This window comes from Salmo salar, chromosome 05, assembly GCF_965601325.2.
Source record: "Salmo salar chromosome 05, fSalSal1, whole genome shotgun sequence".
NCBI classification, from domain to species: Eukaryota; Metazoa; Chordata; class Actinopteri; order Salmoniformes; family Salmonidae; genus Salmo; species Salmo salar.
This window is the reverse complement of record NC_138295.1, coordinates 74,006,478-74,028,359: the sequence shown is the minus strand read 5'-3', so window position 1 is coordinate 74,028,359 and position 21,882 is coordinate 74,006,478. Positions and strand designations below refer to the sequence as shown.

Below are 21,882 nucleotides of genomic sequence, written 5' to 3'. Positions count from 1 at the left end.
GATGCTCATGTCCCTGGGAGGATGGGTCATGTGGTACAGCGGGAACCTCGAGGGCCTGACCTCCAAGAAGGAGCTAGGGGGAACCATGGGTGCCATGGACCGGCTGGCCCGCTCCATCAGCCGCAGGATACGACTCCCCAGGAGCCACAGCAGCCCCTCATGATGCTTCATGGTCAGGCGTAGGAGAAGGGTGTGGTTGTAGTGGAGGATCCTCAGTGTCTCCATTAGACTAGACTATTGGCCCCTGACAGTCAAACTGCCTGGGGGTCTGGGAGCAGTATTGTTGGCATTGGGGGAGTGCTATTAAATGAACCAGGCTATGGCCCGTGATGTGAACGGGCAAAAGCGGGGTTGGGAGGAGCGCCCTTCTCAAATCAAACAGTAATATGCGCCGCTCGGTCATGTCATCAAGGCAGCCTATGATCACATTTTCAAAGTAGTTTTCATTAGGAAAGCAGATAATGATTGCTTTTGATAGAAAGGCTTTTTGGTATGTGAAAACCCAGAATCCTACTCATTACTCTACGCGATTAACCTATGTCACTTTTTTATTGGAGCTGATGGGGAGGATGCTCGGTTCCAAAACTAATGTAATCAACGCTAACCCGCTTCACCTGGGGCAGGAATAAGATAAACATTTTTATAGAACTCCCTCATTCTTTAACTCAAGAGACTTACATACTGCTAGTTCACTAGTGTCAATTACAAGATGGAAAAACTGTTGGTCATTGCATTTTATTGTGACTTGACTAAAACTTGACTTTGCTAAAACACCTCTGGTAGATAACAGAATTGTACTGTCTGAATAGGATTTTAAATGATCAAGCATGGAGGCTATTCAGAGTTCACTTGGTTGGTTTGTTTAGGCTTGAATCTGTACAGAATTTGTCTTTATATTCATAAAAATCCATGTGTTAAGGTTTTCTTTGAATCATAATAGGGTTTTTGTATTACATGATAAAATTGTATTAAAACTAAAAAATAACCTACCATAGGGCATTTGTGAAGATTTGGGATGAAAAGTATTACATTACATTGATTTGAAAACAGATCTTTTATGAAAGTCTTTACAAAAGTTTATTTTTCATAGATTTAAGTAGATACATAGATTATCTTGCATAGAGTCCAGTTATGATTAACATTTTCAGACATGATTCACACACACAAACACACTTTCAAATACTGCATAAAATACTTTAAGTATCTTTTGAGACTTCCACTCCCTTATCGCTCAGCAAATGAAAACTTTAAACAAAAAACATTAACAAATCATATGTTTCACAAAGTCATGACGAGCAGACATAAGATCATTTCTCTGGGAGAAATACTAGCAGTTTTTTTTCTAGAATCTTTAAGAGGATTAGCCAATCATTTCAAAAGATTTGACACACACACACACACACACACACACACACACACACACACACACACACACACACACACACACACACACACACACACACACACACACACACACACACACACACACACACACACAGAGCGAGAGAGATAAAGTGCAATTAGATTTACCCAGCATGCAATGGGAACTGAAGGCCAGGGTCTTATGCAACAATAGTTATTAGGAACCCAGCAGCTTCAACACTACATCTCAGTATCAATGTAAACGAGTTTGATCCAACGTAATGGAATGATGAATCTGAGTGTGCATGTTTTGTGGTAAAAAGAAACCCAAACCATTCTTAACTGACCAACCAAAAGTCAGAGACGCTTACTGTAAAATACTGACTGACTAACCTAAAGTCAAGACTCTTACTGTAAAATACTTTGCTACAGTGATGATGATATTTATATTTGAGTCATTTAGCAGACGCTCTTATCCAGAGCGATTTACAGGAGCAATTAGGGTTAAGTGCCTTGCTCATGTGCATAGACCGATTTTTGACCTAGTCGGCTCGGGTTTTCGAACCAGCGATCTTTGGGTTACTGGCCCAACGCTCTTAATAGCTAGGCTAGCTGCTGCCCATATATGATTACCATGATGAGGAAACATGTTTCACAAAAAACACAAAACATTGTACAATGACTAATCTCACAGCAACGATTGTCAAATCACATTAAGGCACACATAGAGGAGACTGGGTTAACCAGGTGAAAGGTTTAGTCAAGGGGATGAGGGTAGCAACTGGATAACAGAGTGAGACAAGAAGGATTAAGCTGTGATGTCTTAATTTAATCCCAAAATTCTAGAACAAAAATCCAAATGGAACTCCTAGTGAATGAAGCCCATTAAAACATGGCTCCCATTTGTACTTCCTGGTCTCTTGTATGACATCTCTGTCTAATCCTTCCTTGTCTCATTCTAGACTGGATGTGGGTGTGGTCATAGGGCGGAGCTGGGCAGGGAGGGGGTGGGGGTCTGCCAGATGATCATGTGACTGCGGTCTGATCGCAGCGGAGCAGCTTCGGGTGCGCCGTCATTCGTGTTGTCGCCTGGGAAAGGTAAGAGGGAGACAGAGTCAGTCAGACAACCACTCTAATGACAACCACGTGATATCCTCAACTCACCGATGCGGAAGTTGATGTAGCCCTCTCCTCCACTGAGGATGAGCTGAGAGGTAGAGACCAGAGTCACAGCACCGCCTCCTATTGTAGAGGAGCTGGTCACACAGCCTGGGGAACACAGATATAGAATACTAATAACCATGTAAAAACTGCATAGTATCACAATATAATACTGTCGAATAACCATGTAATAACTGCATAGTATTTAATACTGTAGAACAGGGCTATTCAACTATATTCCTACTGGGGACAGATGTAAAAAGGTTAATTGCAAGGGGGATGGACATTTTCCTCACGCAATTAATGTTCGGAAGAACTGTATAAAAAAAGCAACGCACATCACCAATAAAGCACTTTTCTCCAAATTAAATGTTGCTAAAAATAATTAGGAAAGAAGTGGAGGGCGCCCAATCAATGTGAGTCGAGGTGCAGCCCAAAAATGCTCATCATTGAAAAGGAAGTCACAACACTCGCTCATCATTTTAACGATTAAAAGCTTGTTAAACGTAATTAGGTCATTTTAAAATCTGAAAACTAAGCATCTTAATAAAGAACACAAAGATATGTAAAATCAGGTGATGCCAAATTCCAGTCTGAAGGAAGGAAGCTTTGAATTAATTTCCCCACAGTCATTAGGTGCATTTATTTGTCCCTTCTAACAAGTCCTTGTGAGCATCAGAGAGGGAAACAGAAGGCATGTAGTGTTCCTGAGAGTCGTAGCTTTCAGGAATGGGGTCATAACATGTTGTAGCTTAAACCGTTGAAACACTAGAGCCAAATTCATATGAAGAAAAAATAATCAACATGCCACATAGGCACTAGAAACTACAAAAAACACTAGAAACTACAAATAGCACTAGAAACTACAAATAGCACTAGAAACTACAAATAGCACTAGAAACCACAAATAACACTAGAAACTACAAATAACACTAGAAACCACAAATAACTCTAGAAACCACAAAAAACACTAGAAACTACAAAAAAACCACTAGACACTACACTATAGACAACCACCATAGTGCGTGTCATTTTGATACTGAACGTCGGATTTTGGAGGGGATTTCTTTGCAGATCTTTGATTAATGTTCAGAATTGATCAAAAGGCCAGGGTAAATGAGCCGGATATGGGCCGTGGGCCGCCAGTTGAATAGCCCCGCTGTAGAATAACTGCATTGTTACACAACAGTGAATGAATGAACAACGATAAGAGATTTTCACCAGGTGCAGCAATGATGAACTTGACAGCCTGGCGGTGTCCATGGTAACACAGTTGTGCTGCCGCCAAAGAGCAGTATGGTATAGAGGCAGACTCTGAACCTATGGAACGCAGAGAAGAAGACAATTGAGATGTGACCAGTGTAAGGGCATTATCTCTCAGGTCATTCTGTTGTTGACTTCTGGGGACCAGAGGTCAGTACTCACTGAGAGACACAGGGATGGAGAAGATGGCGCCACTTCCTGTTCCCACCCACAGCCGGCCAGAGATGAAGGTGAGGGACGAGATCTGCAGCGGAGAGAGAGACAAGAAGGCAGGGCCTGGAGGAGACAGAGAGCCAAACAGTCAGGAACTTAGCCATTCAGTTTTTGGGTTGAGGAGGTAAGGATTGAAGCATAATTTAAGAAAATGTATTCAAAGTTGTACATTAACTTCTATATGGGCCATTACATGCTCACATCAGCAATATAAACATGAACAGATTCATGAACTGAGAATCCTGTTCCTGCTCCTACCCAGTGTTTTGGTGACCAGAGGGGTCAGATCCACATCCTGCAGGGGCCGGCCAGTGGACCAATCAAAAAGCCTGAGTGTAGGGTCGAGCCGGCAGGACGTCCACACACCACTTCCTGCCGCACACAGGAAACGCACCTGCTGCTCACTGCGCTCCGAGACGGTTAAAGTTTGCTGAAAGAGAGAGGTGGGAAATATAGACAAAATAATACAAAGTACAAACCATTCTGAATTCATACACAATATTTTCAGGTTCGTCAAACTCTTACCTCCACTTTTCTATTCTCGACATCGACCACATGAACCCGATTCCAGTATCCTACCCATAAGCCTGCCCCCTTCGCTAGGCAACAGCAAATGGGCTGCAGTGGAGTTGATCCCAGAGGCAAAACCTCATGTGATTGGAGATCCCATCCACCTGTCAAATATAGTGATGATTAGTCATCATCAGTCTCTTAGAATAACAGGTTGTATCTGGTCATGGATAGATGGTATGCAGTTTGTCAAATTGACATCAAAATGGTACCACTTCTTCCCTCCTTTCCTTCATATGCACTGATATGATCCTGACAGTAGCCTGACCTGATCCTGACAGTAGCCTGACAGTAACCTGACCTGATCCTGACAGGAACCTGACCTGATCCTGACCATAGCCTGATCTGATCCTGACAGTAGCCTGACAGTAACCTGACCTGATCCTGACAGGAACCTGACCTGATCCTGACAGTAGCCTGACAGTAGCCTGCCCTGAACCTGACAGTAGCCTGATCTGATCCTGACAGTAGCCTGCCCTGATCCTGACAGTAGCCTGATCTGATCCTGACAGTAGCCTGACCTGATCCTGACAGTAGCCTGACCTGATCCTGACAGTAGTCTGACAGTAACCTGACCTGATCCTGACAGTAGCCTGACAGTAACCTGACCTGATCCTGACCATAGCCTGACCTGATCCTGACAGTAGCCTGACAGTAGCCTGCCCTGAACCTGACAGTAGCCTGATCTGATCCTGACAGTAGCCTGATCTGATCCTGACAGTAGCCTGACCTGATCCTGACAGTAGCCTGACCTGATCCTGACAGTAGCCTGACAGTAACCTGACCTGATCCTGACAGTAGCCTGACAGTAACCTGACCTGATCCTGACAGTAGCCTGATCATAGCCTGACCTGATCCTGACAGTAGCCTGACAGTAACCTGACCTGATCCTGACAGTAACCTGACCTGATCCTGACAGTAGCCTGACCTGATCCTGACAGTAGCCTGACCTGATCCTGACAGTAGCCTGACCTGATCCTGACAGTAGCCTGACAGTAACCTGACCTGACCTGATCCTGACAGTAGCCTAACAGTAACCTGACCTGATCCTGACAGTAGCCTAACAGTAACCTGACCTGATCCTGACAGTAACCTGACCTGATCCTGACAGGAACCTGACCTGATCCTGACAGTAGCCTGATCATAGCCTGACCTGATCCTGACCTGATCCTGACAGGAACCTGACCTGATCCTGACAGTAACCTGACCTGATCCTGACAGTAGCCTGACAGTAACCTGACCTGATCCTGACCTGATCCTGACAGTAACCTGACCTGATCCTGACAGTAACCTGACCTGATCCTGACAGTAACCTGACCTGATCCTGACAGTAACCTGACCTGATCCTGACAGTAACCTGACCTGATCCTGACAGTAACCTGACCTGATCCTGACAGTAACCTGACCTGATCCTGACAGTAACCTGACCTGATCCTGACAGTAACCTGACCTGATCCTGACAGTAACCTGACCTGATCCTGACAGTAACCTGAGAGGGGGAATTACCTGGGTTGTGCGAGAAGAATGCAAGCGTCCCATTGGCTAATCCAGCAATGACTTGACCATGTGAATACCTGAAGGGTTTAGAGTTGAAAGTAAACATAAATAAAGACAAAACATGCAATATTCAAACTGGTACACAATTATCCTTTCAGATCTAGTCATCCAAGTGTCCAACTGTAGGGGCTTGCGGTCTATATCGGACTGGGTACAGATGTACTCACGTGAGAGAGTGCACACCCTCAGACAGAGAGATAGACTGCAGACAGCGCCTCCTAGCTGTGGACGCGGAGTGGACCAATACACTGGGAATGGAGGAAGAAAGAGAAAAAGAGAGGAGAGGGAGAATGAGCAACTGTCAACTGTTTAACATATCATGGAACAGCATGGTTCTGCTTTCCACACCTCACCTTCCTTCCTGAGTTCCAATCCACACAGTTCCTGAGGTCTCACCTGATGACACAGAAACAGAACAGAGACGGTAAGCTGATAGCATTGCCAGTGTTTAAAGCATTGTTAATGGAAATAACTAGTTGAGTGATGATTTGGAAATGATGGTGGCTATGGTTAACAAGTCTACAGAAATCTAAAATTGGTAAGCTGATCCTAGATCTGTGCCCAAGGGTAACTTTTACCCGGAGAGTAATAGATACCACTGACCAGTAGGGGGCACAGCACAGATGCATAGGGCGGGCGAGGTGGGCGGGAGGCTGAACTGATCCAGCACCGTATTGGACCGTGCAGGGTTGATCACTGTGACATCACTACTGGAGGCGGGACCCGAGACCACCCACACAGCACACTGACAGAGTGGATGGAAGAGAGAGGAGTGATGCCTACTACTGAAAAATGACAGCTCAACCCCTAGCCCAGTGTTTCCTAAACTTGGTCCTGGAGACTCCAAGGGGTGCACGTTTTGGTTTTTGCCCTAGCACTGCACAGCGGATTCATATAATCAAAGCTTAGTGATGAGTTGATCATTTGAATCAGCTGTGTGGTGCTAGGGCAAAAACCAAAACCTCTTGGGGTCCCCAGGACCGAGCTGGGGAAACACTGCCCTAGCCCCTACCCACAAGGCATATGTGTGGAGACCTAAAAAGGTTTGGATGGGTGTAAACAGTATTCTAAACAACATGGTTCCATCTAGCCTGTCAGTGGACATGGAGCAACTACCATATTGATTCTACCTATCAAACCTCTCAGATCTACAAGAAGTGCCAGTAAGAGCTAGGGGTCGATTTGGCATTGAGAAAACCATTGGCATGACATGGTCTGAAAATGGTGGTTAGATGGTACTGCAAGTGGTAGTTACTGTGACTAGAACTAGTAAATTGACGGTAATGACCACCTTACCGTTGTCTCGCCTGAGATCTCAGGTGTGACAGCAACAGCACAGTTTAGCTACAGAGAGAAAACACAAGTTAGGGACTGTCTTCTGGGAAAAGACTGTCTGGGTTAAAAACCATAGCACTGATTGTATAGACATGTTTGTGAATAGTATGTCCTACCTTGGCTGTAGAATCTCTCTGGTCCAGCAGTCTGAGCTGCACTAGGACAGGCACATCTTTGGGCTCAGGGGTCGGCTCTGAGGAATCCTGCAATAATCCCACACAATATACTGTATGTACCAGATTAAGGGTTGTGTCTACTTCCACAGTCTGTGTGAGTATTTTCACCTCCGAAGTAAATACTGTGCCAGTACAGTGTCTTCAGAAAGTATTCACACCCCTTGACTTTTTCCACATTTTGTTGAGTTACAGCGTGAATTTAAAATGGATTCAATTGAGATTGTGTGTCACTGATCTACACATAATACCCCATGTCACAGTGGAATTATACAAATAAATTACAAATGAAAAGATGAAATGTCTTAAGTTAATATGTATTCAACCCTTTTGGTATGGCAAGCCTAAATAAGTTAAAGGAGTTAAAGTGTTGCTTAACAAGTCACAACTTGCATGGATTCACTCTGTGTGCATTCTGTTTTGAATGACTACTCCATCTCTGTACCCCACACATACAGTTATCTGTAAGGTCCCTCAGTAGAGTAGTGAATTTTAAGCACCGATTCAACCACAAAGACCAGGGATGTTTTCCAATGCCTCGCAAAGAAGGGCAAAAAAGCAGACATTGAGCATCCCTCTGAGCATGGAGAAGTTATTAATTACACTTTGGATGGTGTATCAATACACCCAGTCACCACAAAGATACAGGCGTCCTTCCTATCCCAGTTGCAGGAGAAGAAGGAAACCGCTCAAGGATTTCACCACGAGGCCAATGGTGATTTTAAACATTTACTGGCTGTGATAGGAGAAAACTGAGGATGGATCAACAACATTGTAGTTACTCCGCAATACTAACCTAAATGACAGAGAGAAATGAGGAAGCCTGTACAGAATAAAATAGTCCAAAACATGTATCCTGTTTGCTATAAGGGACTAAAGTAATACTTTAAAACATGTGGCAAAGAAATTCATTTTTTGTTCTGAATACGAAACATTATGTTTTGGGGCAAATCCAAAACAACACATAACTGAGTACCACTCTTCATATTTTCAAGCATGGTGGTGACTGCATCATGTTATGGGTATGCTTGTCATCTGCAAGGACTATGGAGTTTTTTAGGATAAAAGAAAATTCATAATAGAGCTAAGCACAGGCAAAATCCTAGAGGAAAACCTGGATCAGTCTGATTTCCAAAAGACACTGGGAGACAAATTCACCTTTCAGCAAGACAATAACCTAAAACACAATCCCAAATATACACTGGAGTTGTTTACCAAGACGACATTTTAACTAGGCCACTCAGGAACATTCCGTTTTAACTTAAATAAACTTGAAGATGCCAAAACTTTAAAATGTCTGTCTAGCAATGACCAACATGACAGAGCTTGAAGAATTTTTAAAAGAATAATAAAATGGGCAAATAGTGTACAATCCAGGTGTGCAAAACTCTTAGAGATTTAGCCAAAAATACAATTTATAATCTCGCTAATAATCGCTGCTCAAGGTGATTCTAACATGTATTGACTCAGGGGTTGAATACTTACGTAATCAAGATAGATTAGTGTTTTATTTTCCATAAATGTTTTACAAATATTAAAATTTTTCTCCCACTTTGACATTACAGATTATTGTTTGTAGATTGTTGTCAAAGAATGACAGTTAAATCTATTTTAATCCCACTTTGTAACTCAACAGAACGTGGAAAAGTCAAGGGGTGTGAATACTTTCTGAAGGCACTGTACAGTTGAAGTCCGAAGTTTACATACACCTTAGCCAAACACATTTAAACTCAGTTTCACAATTCCTGACATTTAATCCTAGTAAAAATTCCCTGTCTTAGGTCAGTTAGGATCACTTTATTTTAAGAATGTGAAATGTCAGAATAATAGTAGAGAGAATGATTTCTTTCTTTCATCACATTCCCAGTGGGTCAGAAGTTTACATACACTCAATTCGTATTTGGTAGCATTGCCTTTCAATTGTTTAACTTGGGTCAAACATTTCGGGTAGCCTTCCACAAGCTTCCCCAAATAAATTGGGTGGATTTTGGCACATTCCTCCTGACAGAGCTGGTGTTACTGAGTCAGGTTTGTAGGCCTCCTTGCTCGCACACACTTTTTCAGTTCTGCCCACACATTTTCTATGGGAGTGAGGTCAAGGCTTTGTGATGGCTACTCCAATACCTTGACTTTGTTGACCTTAAGCCATTTTGCCACAACTTTGGAAGTATGCTTGGGGTCATTGTCCATTTGGAAGACCCATTTGCAACCAAGCTTTAACTTCCTGACTGATGTCTTGAGAAGTTGCTTCAATATATCCACATAATTTTCCTACCTCATGATGCCATCTATTTTGTGAAGTACACCATTCCCTCTTGCAGCAAAGCACCCCCACAACATGATGCTGCCACCCCCGTGCTTCACGGTTGGGATGGTGTTCTTCGGCTTGCAAGCCTCCCCCTTTTCCCTCCAAACATAACGGTGGTCATTATGGCCAAACAGTTCTATTTTTGTTTCATCAGACCAGAGGACATTTCTCCAATAAGAACAATCTTTGTCCCCATGTGCAGTTGCAACCCGTAGTCTGGCTTTTTTATGGCGGTTTTGGAGCAGTGGTTTCTTCCTTGCTGAGTGGCCTTTCAGGTTATGTAGATATAGGACTCGTTTTACTGTGGATATAGATACTTTGTACCTGTTTCCTCCAGCATCTTCACAAGGTCCTTTGCTGTTGTTCTGGGATTGATTGTCACTTTTTGCACCAAAGTACGTTCATCTCTAGGAGACAGAACGCATCTCCTTCCTGAGCGGTATGACGGCTGCGTGGTCCCATGGTGTTTATACTTGCGTACTATTGTTTGTACAGATGAACGTGGTACCTTCAGGCGTTTGGAAATTGCTCCCAAGGATGAACCAGACTTGTGGAGGTCTACAATTTTTTTTTTCCTGAGGTCTTGGCTGATTTCTTTTGATTTTCCCATAATGTCAAGCAAAGAGGCACTGAGTTTAAAGGTAGGCTTTGAAATACATCCGCAGGTACACCTCCAATTGACTCAAATGATGTCAATTAGCCTATCAGAAGCTTCTAAAGCCATGACATCATTTTCTGGAATTTGACAAGCTGTTTAAAGGCACAGTCAACTTAGTGTATGTAAACTTCTGACCCACTGGAATTGTGATACAGTGAATTATAAGTGAAATAATAAACAATTGTTTATTATTGTCTGTAAACAATTGTTAGAAAAATGACTTGTGTCATGCACAAAGTAGATGTCCTAACCGACTTGCCCAAACTATAGTTTGTTAAAAATAAATGTGTGGTGGTTGAAAAACGAGTTTTAATGACTCCAACCTAAGTGTATGTAAACTTCCGACTTCATCTGTGTGTGTGTGTGTTTACCTGTGTGTGTGACAGCGGCATGCTCCAGCCATGAACCTGGCGTTTTCCCAGGGTTCCCCAGACATGGGAGCGGATTTCTCTGTACAGCTCCCTCCTCCTGACCCGAGGAGACAGGGCTGCAGCAGGGGAGGCACCACTGGGAGGAAGCGGGAAGAGGAAGAACAAAGGGGAAAAAGGGGCAGTGGGTGAGAGAGTGGTTTAAAAAGATGTACTGCTTTATGATAGTTACTAATGTAACCTATGGTAGTAGAGGTGAGTTCACTTCAAACCTTACAATGTAATGCACTTTGAGCAGTTGGAAAGAGCTCCATAGACATGTAATCCCATTATCATGGGGCGGCAGGTAGCCTAGTGGTTAGAGCATTGGGCCAGTAGCCGAAAGGTTGGTGGATTGAATCCCTGAGCTGACAAGGTAAAAATCAGTCGTTCTGCCCCTGAACAAGGCAGTTAACCCACTGTTCCTAGGCCGTCATTGTAAATAAGAATGTGTTCTTAACTGACTTGCCTAGTTAAATAAAAGTTAAATAAAATAAAAATCAACGTACTCTGTCTGAGTTGTACTGACAGCCAGTTGCCGTGGAGACCCCATTGGTGAGTGAGTGAGGGACGGGGACGTCGGCAGGACCAGCGCTAGCGCAGCGGACGGAACCAAGGGGTTCTTGTTCAGGCCAAACAAACGGTTGAATCTTGAACGGACAGAGAGACAGTTAATGGTTAATTTGACTGCAATGGACCAAAAACTCTGCCCACCTCACAGGAATACAATAACTCTTACACATAACTTTCCCATAGGCACTCTGGTCATGTGCTTGGGCTATAGACTGTGTAGCCACAGGTAAATATGAACAGCTATTGAGCTAAATGTTGTGAAGCCAGGGCAAAGACAAATATGTGTGGATGTGTGCCTGTTATCAGTTCAAGGTTTAAAGTGGAGAAAGTGGTTAACAGCATCTGTGGACTTCTTCACTGCAATAATTGCCAAATTAAAAACAGTCGTCTTTTCCTTCCTGATTCTTCACTCCCTCGCTCTCACCTTCTCCACACACTAGTCCTTTCTCTCTCTGTGATCCTCTCTTCTTGGGTGGCCCTGAAAAGAAGGGATGACTGATGTGAGATGGAGAGAAATGAGTTATTCCCTTCTCCCTTTTCTACAGGACTATGAAACCTCCTGTCTGTCTACTTCCATGGGGGAGACAGGCAGGTATGGTTACCGAATGGCCTGACTGCGTCTTACAGCCTCCTGCAGCTCAAACAAACGCTCCTTATACTGGTTCTTCTCCATGACAACACGGGACATCTCCGAACGAGAGAACCGACGCAGCGATATGGGCAGGGAGGACTATGGGTAACAGATTAACATTCTAGTTAGAGTACATCAAGTCCATTAGAGAAACAGAAAAAGGTTACAACACATCTATTAGCAGAATATAAAGAGACAACACAAAGAAAGCCCTCTTACATCATCTGATTTATTAGCTTCCAGTTCTTTCCGAAGTCTACAGAAAAGAAGAAACACACGCAATCAATGAATCACACCACATTAACAAATATTGTTTGTATACCTTTGTCTCATTCTGCCAACCATCAACGACCTGACACTAGAGTTGTGTACCTCTTGGTTTCCTCCTCCATCTCCTTCATCCTTCCCTCCAATCGGGTGACAGTCTCCAGGCAGGAAGTCACCTCCACTTTAAGAGCTGACCTCTCATTGGTCAGCTCCTCCACACGAGAGATCAGTGCTTTCCGGGCCGCATTCACTAACTCACTGGGAGAGGTAGAGGGAGACAGTGTAAGAGTGAGAGAGAGAGAAAATGAGAGATAGAAAGAATGCATAAGTAAGTAAACACAGTAAACAAAGGATCCATTGTGCCCAGTTTTACTTCAGGCCCAATGTGCACTCTGTCAACATATCTAAATGAAACAGAGGCATAGTGAATGGTAAGCCCCCTACACACAGTTAGTCACACAGGACTAGTCATAGTAGGGTAATAATAACGGTGGGATAAACGCGGGGACTTACTGGGTGTGTTTCAGTTCCTCATACTGAGAAAGAATCTCCTCAAACTGGTCGGTGCTGCCTGCACAGACAAGAAAAAACAGTTCTCACCACAAATAGCATTAACCCATACCTTAACCCAAAGTCAACCCTTTTCAGAACAACTAGCTTGTAATTGCTCACGCCAGTTCTCATGACATTGACACTTCAGTCCAGTCTAACTAGTGCCTACTGCCCAGCACTGCCTATGATACCCCCTCCATCTGCCTCAGCTCTTTCCCCCTAGCCTTCCTCTGGCTGTAAAATAGAGGTTGTATGTATTTTAAGAGAACAAAGGGCATACATTGCATCTTATGTGAACAACCAGTGCAGTGTTTCACTGCAAACAGGGGGCGTAGGTGTACCCTTGCCTAATGGCCGTACCTCTGACACTGGCCCCCTGGTCCACACTCTCTATGTATTCCCGACTCAGCTCTGACAGCTCTGAGAACACAGACTCCGTGTTCCTCAGCTCCCATTCCAGACTACCCATATCCTCCTCCTCTCCTTCATTCTCCTGCTTCGCTCCTCCTTCCTCTTTCTCCTCCTCTTCCTTCATTTCTTCCTCCATGCTGGTCTTGGTCTCGTCTCCGATTGGCTCTTTGGCATCTGCTCGGACCGGGGTGCTAGGGAACATGGGTAACAGAGAAAAGGTTGGGAGGGGGCAGCGAATGTCAGTTTGTCCAACAGTAAAGTATGTGTTGGGGAGATGTCCAATCAAAAGTCTTTCTGAACCATGACAGACCTGTGAAGGGAAGTAGTCTGATTTACAGTTAACTAGTTGTGGCTAACTTGGTTATGGTTATGAATGTGTAAAAGAAAAGCTTTCATGGTAATGCAATAAAGTCAGTCCAGTTCATCTTGCACTGTAATCACACACATACAGGACATACCTGGCCTTCATAAGGCCATGAAACTTCACCAGCTCAGGGGTGGAGCTTATGATGTCATTGATGAAGGACGCATCTCTGTCTGGCATTACAATGTCAATCACCCTATCATCCTTGGTTACCGGTTCTTCCAACAGGACAGAATCAGGAGGTGTTTCTGGCGTTCGATCAGTTAGCTGGAAAAGGGGAGGAGACAGTAAGGACAACTTCCGTAGAAATATACTACTGCTACAAGACAGAACAGAGGTTATCAAATCTAGAGAACGTACCTCCTGCCCGCTAACACAGGATTCTGACTGGCCCTGGGTAGATTGTGAATTCTTGGAGCGCACATGGTTACTAAAGACAGACAGGGCCCGTTGTGACATCATAATGCAGTGAAAATCAGAAACCATCAAATGAATGTACCACAGTGAAAGATTTCTTTAGAATGTAAAGACTGCATACCGTTCCATGTTGTTGTAGTCATATTAACTGAATTGAGTGGTGGCTAACCTTAGTGGAGATCCCTCTCTCTCTAGATCCCTTTTCCTTTCCAGCAGATCCTTATAACTGAGCACCAACTGAGAGAGAGTGAGAGAATGTGAAAATGGAGAGAGAAAAAGAAGGACAACAAGGAGGGACAGGGGAATAATAAAATACATTTCCAATGATGGACAGAAGCTGTTACTGATAGAAGAGTACACAGACGTCGAGTTCCAAACAGCCTCATCAGTCTAAACATGCTGTTGTCTGACCTTGTTGTGAGTGTGCTTCAGTGTATTCAACTCTCTGCCCAGTCCAGCCCTCTGTTCCTCCAAGGCCACCACTGTCACAGAAACAACACAACACACAGTAGCAATTAGCATTAGCGTCACATACAGTAAGTCTCAATGACGAAGGGAGCCAGTCAGATTCTGCCGTAGCCTACTTGCCATGGTCTTATCAAACATCCTCAGTTTGTAACAAAAAGGACGTGAATGAAGGAAGTGAATGAAATAATATAAAATAATCTACACAAACATGAAGAGGGTAAGGCATCAAAAGAGAGAGCGGGAAATAGATAAGATTGTTACAACACTGTACATAGTCATAATAGAACATTTGAAATGTCTTTATTCTTTTGTGAGTGAAATGTTTACTGTTAATTTCTTATTGTTTACTTCACTTTTTTAAAATTCAAATCAAATTTTATTTGTCACATGTGCCTATTACAACAGGTATACCTTACAGTGAACCGCTTACTTACAAGCCCTTACAGAGTCAATGTGCAGGGGCACAGGTTAGTCGAGGTAATTGAGGTAATATGTACATGTAGGTTGAGTTAAAGTGACTATGCATAGATAATAAACAGAGAGTAGCAGCAGCGGATGTTGTCTATAATCCATGGCTTCTGGCTGGGGTATGTACGAACAATCACTGTGGGGACGATATCGTCGATGCACTTATTGATGAAGTCAGTGACTGATGTGGTATACGCAATGCCATCGGATGAATCCCAGAACATATTCCAGTCTGTGCTAGCAAAACAGTCCTGTAGCTTAGCATCTGCTTCATCTGACCACTTTTTTATTGACCGAGTCACTGGTGCTTCCTGCTTTAGTTTTTGCTTGTAAGCAGGAGTCAGGAGGATAGAATTATGGTCAGATTTGCCAAATGGAGGGCGAGGGAGAGCTTTGTACACGTCTCTGTGTCTGGAGTTGTTTTTTCCCTCTGGTTGCACATTTAACATGCTGGTAGAAATGAGGTTAAACGGATTTAAGTTTCCCTGCATTAAAGTCCCCGGCCACTAGGAGCGCCACCTCTGGCTGAGCATTTTCCTATTTGCTTATGGCTTATACAGCTCATTGAGTGCAGTCCTAGTGCTAACATCGGTTTGTGGTGGTAAATTGACAGCTACGAAGAATATAGATGAAAACTCTTGGTAAATAGTGTGGTCTACAGCTTATCATGAGATACTCTACCTCAGGCGAGCAAAACCTCAAGACTTCCTTAGATTTCTTGCACCAGCTGTTGTTTACAAATATACACAGACCGCCACCCCTTGTCTTACCGGAGGCAGCTGTTCAATCCTGCCGAAAAAGAGTAAAACCCACCAGCTGTATGTTATTCATGTCGTTGTGACTCGGTGAAACATAAGGTATTGCTGTTTTTAATGTCCCGTTGGTAGGATATACATGCCCATAGTTTGTCTATTTTATTATCAAATGATTGGTCCTATTAGCCAACGTACAATGGTAAAGGCAGATTACCCACTCGCCGTGGAATCCTTACAAGACACCCAGACCTATGTCCCCGATATCTTCATCTCTTTCTCCTGCGAATGACGGGGATGAGGACCTTGTCGGGCGTCTGAAGTAAATCCTTCGCGTCCAACTCGTTAAAGAAAAAGTATTCTTCCAGTACGGGGTGACCCAGTCAGACACTCACATTGGTCAGCCTGCTCTCTGGCCTTTTTCTCCAGTTCGTTTTCCCTCCTCTCTCTCTCCTTCTCTCTTCCTATCATCGTCCTCCGCTCCTGCTCAATCTGGTCATCCAACTCCAGATACCGCTAAAGGCAAAAAACAAACATGTATCAAAATGAATGAAACTATATGAAACATTTTATTTATGCATTTTAATCAACATCCTGAATTCACTGAGTTGAAAAGGAATTGACCCCAAACCCTGACTCCATATTACATTAGCATAAATAAAATAAAAAAATATAATCCATAAACACTTCCATCCCCTCTCACCTCCTGGCTCTCTCTCCTCAGTAGTTTCTCACTCTGGTATCTCTCCAACAGCTCATCTCTCTCTCCTTTCTCTCTCTCAGCCTCCTCCTCCCTCTCTCTGAGCTGGGCTCTGCAGCTGGCCAGGCCCTCCAGGACCCATACAAGGATGGGCACCAGGGACTCCACAACCCCTACGCCATGGGTCTCAATCACTGTCTGTAGCAGGGAAGGAGGGATGGGGGGTAGCATCAGATGAGTGTGGGTGGTGATGGAGAAGAGACAGAGGAATGAAAAGCCAGCTAGGAGATAGAGAGGCAGGAAAGGAGATAGAGAACAGAAAGCAGTTGAGTGGTGGATGTGATGTGCGTTTACCTGTAGTTCTGAGTACAGTTTCCCGGCCTCTTCACTCACAATGTCAGGGTCCAGATCCAGCTCCCCAGACCCACACACGATACTCTCTCCACACTCCATCCCTCTATCTCTCGCTCTGTCTATAAGCAAATGGGTCTCAGCTGATATGAGTATATGAACTGTGTGTCTGTCAATACACCTCTTCCTCTTATATATAAATACCTACCCAACTAGTTTATCTAGACCTCTCACACTCATGGCTACTCCCATTTCATCCATCTCTCTACTGTACATGGTCCTTCCTCCATTTCTACAGTAAATGACGCCCCTATTCTCCTTAATGCCTCTTCCTCTGCTCTAGCTTACGCTGATGTCTGGGGGGGGGGGGGGGGGGCATTCTGAAAGAGAGAGAAAAAAACAGAATCATAATCATTTCTACAATGTCAGTGGGAAATATAGGCTTGCAGGTACATACAACATGACTATTTTCAGAAGTAAAACCCCCTTTACAACAATCAAACCACCATCATCTGTTTCTCTTTCTGTTCTGTTTCCTGTCTCTCACTGTGAGGGACAGAATGTGAACACTAGACATAGAAGTGATACAGTGTGTATCGAGTTAGTTACTTTATTCACACTATGAATCTTGTCTACTTTTACATATGTCTGTTGCTCTCTCCAATAACAGGTTGTGCCGTTAGACAAGTGACTTGGCAGTATGCAGAATCAGAATGACTTAACATTTAGCATTACTAAGCAAAATGACTCCATGCACGGTTAGTAAGCCTACTCCTTTTAATTCACTCACACCGACTTAGGGTGTTTCCCAACCTGATTTGCCCTAGCAGGCGTACCTGTCCTCCTCACAGATCCCTCCTCCTGCCACCACCAGGCTCTTAACTGGGGATGAAAACACATGACAGTACCCACTACCCTGGTCTAGGCCTCACCCCTACAGGCAGTGGATCCCAAGTAACCTAGACCAACGTCTGGCCAGCCTTGTCCCTGGATATGAATATCACAGATGGGGTTTCTTTCTTGTTATTGTTGTGTTGTTATTCTAAAGTAACTGTCAGATTGTTATGCAATCTGTCCTCAAAAACGATTCAGAGTGTACAAACACTTACCACCTGTTGCTGAATTGGTAGTTTGTGTTGCTGGGTACTGTATGTACTACAAAAGCACACACACACACACACGAGATATTGAATGACAGCAACACACGGACGTCCAAAGAATAATCGACGATGCAGCCTAAGTAATAAACACCAACTCGATCTAGCCGGCCTGAAGTGCAATAACATGATGACTTATAGATCTTACGAGATCACCTTAATTTCATTTGACCAACTGTTTAGCCTACTGTAGTTCGGAGAACTGAACCAAAACGTTCACTATGTCTTTTTATATGTTACTCACCTTTGAGTCTCTTTAGTTCCCAAAACGTGTATATCATTTGTTGAAACAGGTAATATTCCAGTAGTTCACTTTGGAGAAGATATCAATTACTCCTAAAATGAGTTTAAAGAAGGGGGTGTAGTTTAATTGCGACTCATTTGATCGAATTCCTGTTCTGGCCTATCGGAGTGATAAGACTGTCTGCGGTGTCCAACCGTCGTGTACAAGAGGCGGGACATGGGCTGGTCTTGTTTTCAAGGGAGGAAAAAAAAGTTCGTAACTTGAACAATGACACGTGACGATGGGAACACTGAAGGGTTGTCAGGTGACCTTCTCTAATACCTGTCTGAATTTTTCACATATAACCTTTCACCCTTTAATCAAGTACAGCATAACTATGTGAACAACTGAACACTGCAGAAAACCAGCAGATGTTTGCAAAGACGTGGCCAGGTATCCAATTTCATATACAGCAGTCATTCTATAGGATCAGGTTGTGTTTTTACAGAACATCCTGCTGACTATGCGCTGAAATTGCAGGAAAAGTTTCCTTTCTACATGACATGAGTTACTACCGTAATAACAAATGGTTTAGGGAAGTGAAGGAAATGTGCCAGTGAAACTCAGTACTCTTAGGCAATTCATAGGCCTTTGCATGAACTATAGACAATGAAACTAGTTTTGAGTATTACTAGCAAGGGCATGAAGAATGAGTACAGTACATTCTCCAGCAGATGGAGACAAACACACATATGTCTTTGTCTCCTGTGTGTCTTTCGCTCTGTTTATCTGTATGTACACTGACTGTACAAAACATTAGGAACATCTTCCTACTATTGAGTTGCACCACTTTTTGCCCTCAGAACAGCCTCAATTCATCGGGGCATGGAGTGTTGAAAGCGTTCCACAGGGATGCTGGCCCATGTTGACTCCAATGCTTCCCACAGTTGTGTCAAGTTGGCTGGATGTCCTTTGGGTGGTGGACCATTCTTGATACACACAGGAAACGGTTGAGCATTGCAATTCTTGACACACTCAAACCGGTGCGCGTGGCACCTACTACCATACCCCATTCAAAGGCACTTCAATCTTTTGTCTTGCCCGTTTACCCTCTGAATGGCACACATGCACAATCCAATCAGCCTAGATGAAGGGGAGACAGGTTAAAGAAGGATTTTTAAGCCTTGAGACATGAAGTGGATTTAACAGGTGACATCAATAAGGGGTCATAGGTTTCACCTGGTCAGTTTATGTCATGAAAGAGCACACTCAGTGTTTTGTACACTCTGTATCTCTCTCTCTCTCTCTCTCTCTCTCTCTCTCTCTCTCTCTCTCTCTCTCTCTCTCTCTCCACACACACACACACACACACACACACACACACACACACACACACACACACACACACACACACACACACACACACACACACACACACACACACACACACACAGTCCTTTACTCCACCCTCCATCATAACCATAGGATGAAAGATCAAATTCTTTGAGAGGCTAGTTAAGGACTATATCATCTCCATATTACCCGAAACCCTAGACCCACTAGAATTCTCATATGCCCAAACAAATCCATGGACGACACAATCACCATTGCACTGCACACTGCCCTATCCCAGGATATGTTGTTTCCAGTTTGCATAAAGTCCAGCTCTATAAGGGCCGTCGTGATATCGGCTTGAGGGGGGATGTACACAGCTGTGACTATAACCGAGGAGAATTCTCTTGGGAGATAATACAGTCTGCATTTGATTGTGAGGTATTTTAGGTCGGGTGAATAAAAGGACTTGAGTTCCTGTATGTTATCACAATCACACCATGAGTTGTTAATCATGAAACATACACCCACGCCCTTTTTCTTCGCAGAGAGAAATAACCTCTCACTCATTGTCAACAGAACAACGGAGATGATCTTGATCTTCAGGAATCAGCAGAGGGAGCACCCCCCTATCCACATCGACGTGACCGCAGTGGAGAAGGTGGAAAGCTTCAAGTTCCTTGGACTACACATCACTGACAAACTGAAATGGTCCTCACACACAGACAGTGTGGTGAAGAAGGTGCAACAGCGCATCTTTAACCTTTTTTGGCTTGGCACCTAAAAGCCTCACAAACTTTTACAGATGCACAATTGAGAGCATCCTGTCGGGCTGTATCACTGCCTGGTATGGCAACTGCACCGCCCGCAAACACAGGGCTCTCTAGAGGGTGATGCGGTCTGCCCAGCACATCACCGGGGGCAAATTACCTGCCCTCCAAGACACCTACAGCACCCGATGTCACAGGAAGGCCAAAAAGATCAAGGACAACAACCACCCGAGCCACTGCCTGTTCACCCCGCTATCATCCAGAAGGCGAAGTCAGTACAGGTGCATCAAAGCTGGGACCGAGAGACTGAAAAACAGCTTCTGTTTCAAGGCCATCAGACTGTTAAATAGCCATCACTAGCAAATTAGAGGCTGCTGCCTATATACATAGACTTGAAATCACTTGCCACTTTAATAAATGGCACACTAGTCACTTTAATAACGTTACATATTTTGCATTACTCATCTCATATGTACACTGCTCAAAAAAATAAAGGGAACACTTAAACAACACAATGTAACTCCAAGTCAATCACACTTCTGTGAAATCAAACTGTCCACTTAGGAAGCAACACTGATTGACAATACATTTCACATGCTGTTGTGCAAATGGAATAGACAACAGGTGGAAATTATAGGCAATTAGCAAGACACCCCCAATAAAGGAGTGGTTCTGCAGGTGGGGACCACAGACCACTTCTCAGGTCCTATGCTTCCTGGCTGATGTTTTGGTCACTTTTGAATGCTGGCGGTGCTTTCACTCTAGTGGTAGCATGAGACGGAGTCTACAACCCACACAAGTGGCTCAGGTAGTGCAGCTCATCCAGGATGGCACATCAATGTGAGCTGTGGCAAGAAGGTTTGCTGTGTCTATCAGCGTAGTGTCCAGAGCATGGAGGCGCTACCAGGAGACAGGCCAGTACATCAGGAGACGTGGAGGAGGCCGTAGGAGGGCAACAACCCAGCAGCATGACCGCTACCTCCGCCTTTGTGCAAGGAGGAGCAGGAGAAGCACTGCCAGAGCCCTGCAAAATGACCTCCAGCAGGCCACAAATGTGAATGTGTCTGCTCAAATGGTCAGAAACAGACTCCATGAGGGTGGTATGAGGGCCCGACGTCCACAGGTGGGGGTTGTGCTTACAGCCCAACACCGTGCAGGACGTTTGGCATTTGCCAGAGAACACCAAGATTGGCAAATTCACCACTGGCGCCCTGTGCTCTTCACAGATGAAAGCAGGTTCACACTGAGCACGTGACAGACGTGACAGAGTCTGGAGATGCCGTGGAGAATGTTCTGCTGCCTGCAACATCCTCCAGCATGACCGGTTTGGCGGTGGGTCAGTCATGGTGTGGGGTGACATTTCTTTGGGGGGCCGCACAGCCCTCCATGTGCTCGCCAGAGGTAGCCTGACTGCCATTAGGTACCGAGATGAGATCCTC

The 21,882-nt window shown here is 44.2% G+C and overlaps 1 protein-coding gene across 2 annotated transcripts; it reads right to left on the bottom strand.

The window, feature by feature from the left end:
* Positions 1 to 1,053: 1,053 nt before the first annotated feature.
* On the bottom strand, positions 1,054 to 17,329 carry LOC145879561 (C-Jun-amino-terminal kinase-interacting protein 4). 2 transcript variants are annotated; one of them, XM_082975525.1, is made up of 28 exons: positions 17,170 to 17,329; positions 16,965 to 17,083; positions 16,614 to 16,808; positions 16,306 to 16,426; positions 14,634 to 14,704; positions 14,392 to 14,459; positions 14,166 to 14,235; positions 13,900 to 14,072; positions 13,391 to 13,632; positions 12,992 to 13,049; positions 12,584 to 12,736; positions 12,431 to 12,467; positions 12,183 to 12,310; positions 12,005 to 12,058; positions 11,517 to 11,657; positions 10,972 to 11,107; positions 7,578 to 7,664; positions 7,423 to 7,470; positions 6,730 to 6,871; positions 6,480 to 6,522; positions 6,294 to 6,374; positions 6,076 to 6,143; positions 4,525 to 4,673; positions 4,258 to 4,429; positions 3,949 to 4,062; positions 3,745 to 3,843; positions 2,527 to 2,631; positions 1,054 to 2,451 (listed from the first exon to the last, which is right to left on the bottom strand). In XM_082975525.1, the coding sequence occupies exons 2-28, from the start codon at positions 17,061 to 17,063 to the stop codon at positions 2,342 to 2,344; spliced, it is 2,964 nt and encodes a 987-aa protein (XP_082831651.1). In that variant the 5' UTR covers positions 17,064 to 17,083; positions 17,170 to 17,329; the 3' UTR covers positions 1,054 to 2,341. The 2 variants fall into 2 exon arrangements, with proteins under 2 accessions (XP_082831651.1, XP_082831650.1); XM_082975524.1 differs by having other exon boundaries at positions 16,965 to 17,329.
* Positions 17,330 to 21,882: the final 4,553 nt, after the last annotated feature.